The sequence below is a fragment of the Penaeus vannamei genome, chromosome 11, assembly GCF_042767895.1.
Source record: "Penaeus vannamei isolate JL-2024 chromosome 11, ASM4276789v1, whole genome shotgun sequence".
NCBI classification, from domain to species: domain Eukaryota; kingdom Metazoa; phylum Arthropoda; class Malacostraca; order Decapoda; family Penaeidae; genus Penaeus; species Penaeus vannamei.
In genome coordinates this window covers 25604415-25606914 of record NC_091559.1, presented here as the reverse complement: position 1 = coordinate 25606914, position 2500 = coordinate 25604415, and the positions used below count along the sequence as shown (strand labels likewise).

The following is a 2500-nucleotide window of genomic DNA, read 5'->3' as shown; positions in this document are numbered from 1 at the left end:
AATTAGTCCCGAGATACTAATAGTGAGGTCTCCCCGTCAAGGCTCACATAAGGCACATAGAAAACGGGATTTAATTTTAGATGGGGGAAGAATGGCATGACACGCTGGTCGCCGCAACAAGGTCATCTCTCTCGTAATTGAATGTGTCAGATTTCCCCAGGGATATTCCTCCCCTTAATGTCTTTATGGATCGCATGCTTGAAAACCAAGCAATAACATTTCGTTATTTGTCGGCAGTTCCCCACCTGTTGACGCACATAGGGCTGCTCTAATCAGCTAATGAGTCTCCAGCCTATACTTGTTATGTTGTTATCCAGTTACGGGTCTCGCCTTCTCCCGCTGCTCTACTGTCACTATTTTTTTTTTCTTTTTTCACTATTGGGCTTTCTCATGCCCTGTTTTCTTAACAGCTCTACCCTCTACACTCTCCCATTCTCTCTCTCTCTCTCACACTCTTTTTATCTCTTGATTTTCTCACTATTGGGTTTTCTCATTTTCTGTCTTATTAACATTTATACCCTCCACACATTACCTCTCCCCCCTTCCATTCCTCCCTCCCTCCCTTCTCTCTCTCTCTCTCTCTCTCTCTCTCTCTCTCTCTCTCTCTCTCTCTCTCTCTCTCTCTCTCTCTCTCTCTCTCTCTCTCTCTCTCTCTCTCTCTCTCTCTCTCTCCCTCCCTCCCTTATCTCTCTCTCTCTCTGCTTTCAGCCAACACCCTCTCCCTCTTTATCTTTCGTGCCTTCATCCCCCTTTCCGTTTTTCACACTTGTCTTCACATATCACCCGCTCCACAATTAGCTGTCAGAAGCAGTTGTTTGTTACCAGAGGACGTGGGTTTAAAAGCGGGAGGGACAATGCCCGAATTGGCAACAATGTACCTCTTACTTGATTGCTGTCGGTTGTCTATCACGGACGGCTGTAATCTCCCATTGCTTATGTAAATGGTCTGCAAATATCATATTATACATGAGTAACAGCTTGAATTCATTCCCCGGAGGATATAAAGGCGGTTGGGTTAAAGAGGGAAACTGAGAGAGAAGAATAAGAGATGTTTAGAAAATATATGGAGACAAAGAGAGACAATCCGGTTAAAAGGAAAATGGACGCGTCTCGTAAGAAATATCATTACCATCAATATCGCTTCTCAATGAGGGTCTTCCCGACTGCCTCACAGCCCTTTCAGTTAAGAAAACCTGCCAACCGCTCTCTCTTTTCTCTTTAGATAGACACGAGAATTCTTTCGATTTCCGATTTTACGTAATAACTATGATCCCTCTCCCTTACGCCTCTTATCCTTGCTAATCGGGCTGTTTCGGCAGCATGAGCAAGGACATGAGCAATAACAGAATTCGCGTCGTAGCTGGCCATTATTAATGGGCGAAAGGATGAGCTTGCCAGGGCGCCGCAAGGTCCCTGGCGCCCTTCCTTCGTGGAGTGACGCTCGCCTCGGCCACTAGATGGCACCGCTAGACAGGGCTTTGCAACTCGTGGTAAATCTGAATTATTCTTTTAGCACTGTAGGCATTAATTCTGGTAAATGACACAGTGTGCCTGATTTAAATCAAATGCATTAATTATAGCTATCACATTATCGTTAAATCACTAGTAGATTATGTTGTTTGGATAAATACATGCCACAAAATTTTGCATGGATTATGCAGATTGTCAGTAAGAGGATTAGTAAGCAGCTTAATCACATCAATTGTGCAAAGAACTTTCCTTTTTCAGTAAAAGTTTGCTTCCTTCTCCAATTGTTGTGTTCTTCTGACACAACATGACCAGTGTATTGACTCATTACATGATTTTAGTCTTCACTGATTCCTTTCTTCAAACGTTCACAACTCTCGACCTTAATCCTATATCATCTTTCCTTCGCTTCCCTCTCATTCCCGCCCCTCCCTTCCTCCTCTCTCGCCCCTTCTTCCTCCTCCCTGGCAACGGCCCGCCCCCCACCCTCCTCCTCCTGACTCCCTCTAAGAGCTCCCTGGCGGCCTGGTTGGCTGAGGACGCGAGGTTGTTGATGAACTGGCCGTTGCCGAGGCTGTTGAGGCCGCTGTTGACGGCGTCGATGTTGTTGTTGATGGTGTCCTCGACGTCGAAGTTGATGATGGTGCCCAGGATGGAGGCGCCGGGCGGTGGGGCCGGCTCCGGGCACCCCGCCTGCCACTCCAGCTTCCTGTGGGTGCCGGAGCGGAAGGGCTGGTCCAGGCCGCAGAACTCGTATCTGAAGGTATGTATATATTTGTGTGAAGCCATCCAGTATGATAGGTAAACTACGTAATACTACATCAACATGTATATATTTGTTTATGAAAGCATCCAAAATGATTGGCAAACTACATGATACTCCATCAACATCAAAGATGTGGATATCAACATTAGCTCAGACAAACACAGCGGATGTTTATATCACAACATCGGCCTTCTATTGTTCAAGCGCTGTCAACAACCGCCTCCGCCAAAGGATACCGCTTTCCTATAAGTCCACGTCGGAATTCTA

General features: G+C 46.1%; 1 protein-coding gene across 1 annotated transcript in view; it reads right to left on the bottom strand.

Moving 5' to 3' along the window:
- Positions 1-688: 688 nt before the first annotated feature.
- LOC138863355 (pancreatic triacylglycerol lipase-like) overlaps positions 689-2500 on the bottom strand; it is a 59623-nt gene continuing 57811 nt past the window's right edge. The window contains exon 12 of the mRNA XM_070127558.1: positions 689-2224. Within this exon, the coding sequence (XP_069983659.1) occupies positions 1828-2224 (397 nt within the window). The 3' untranslated portion in view covers positions 689-1827. The remainder of the gene's footprint in view (positions 2225-2500) is intronic.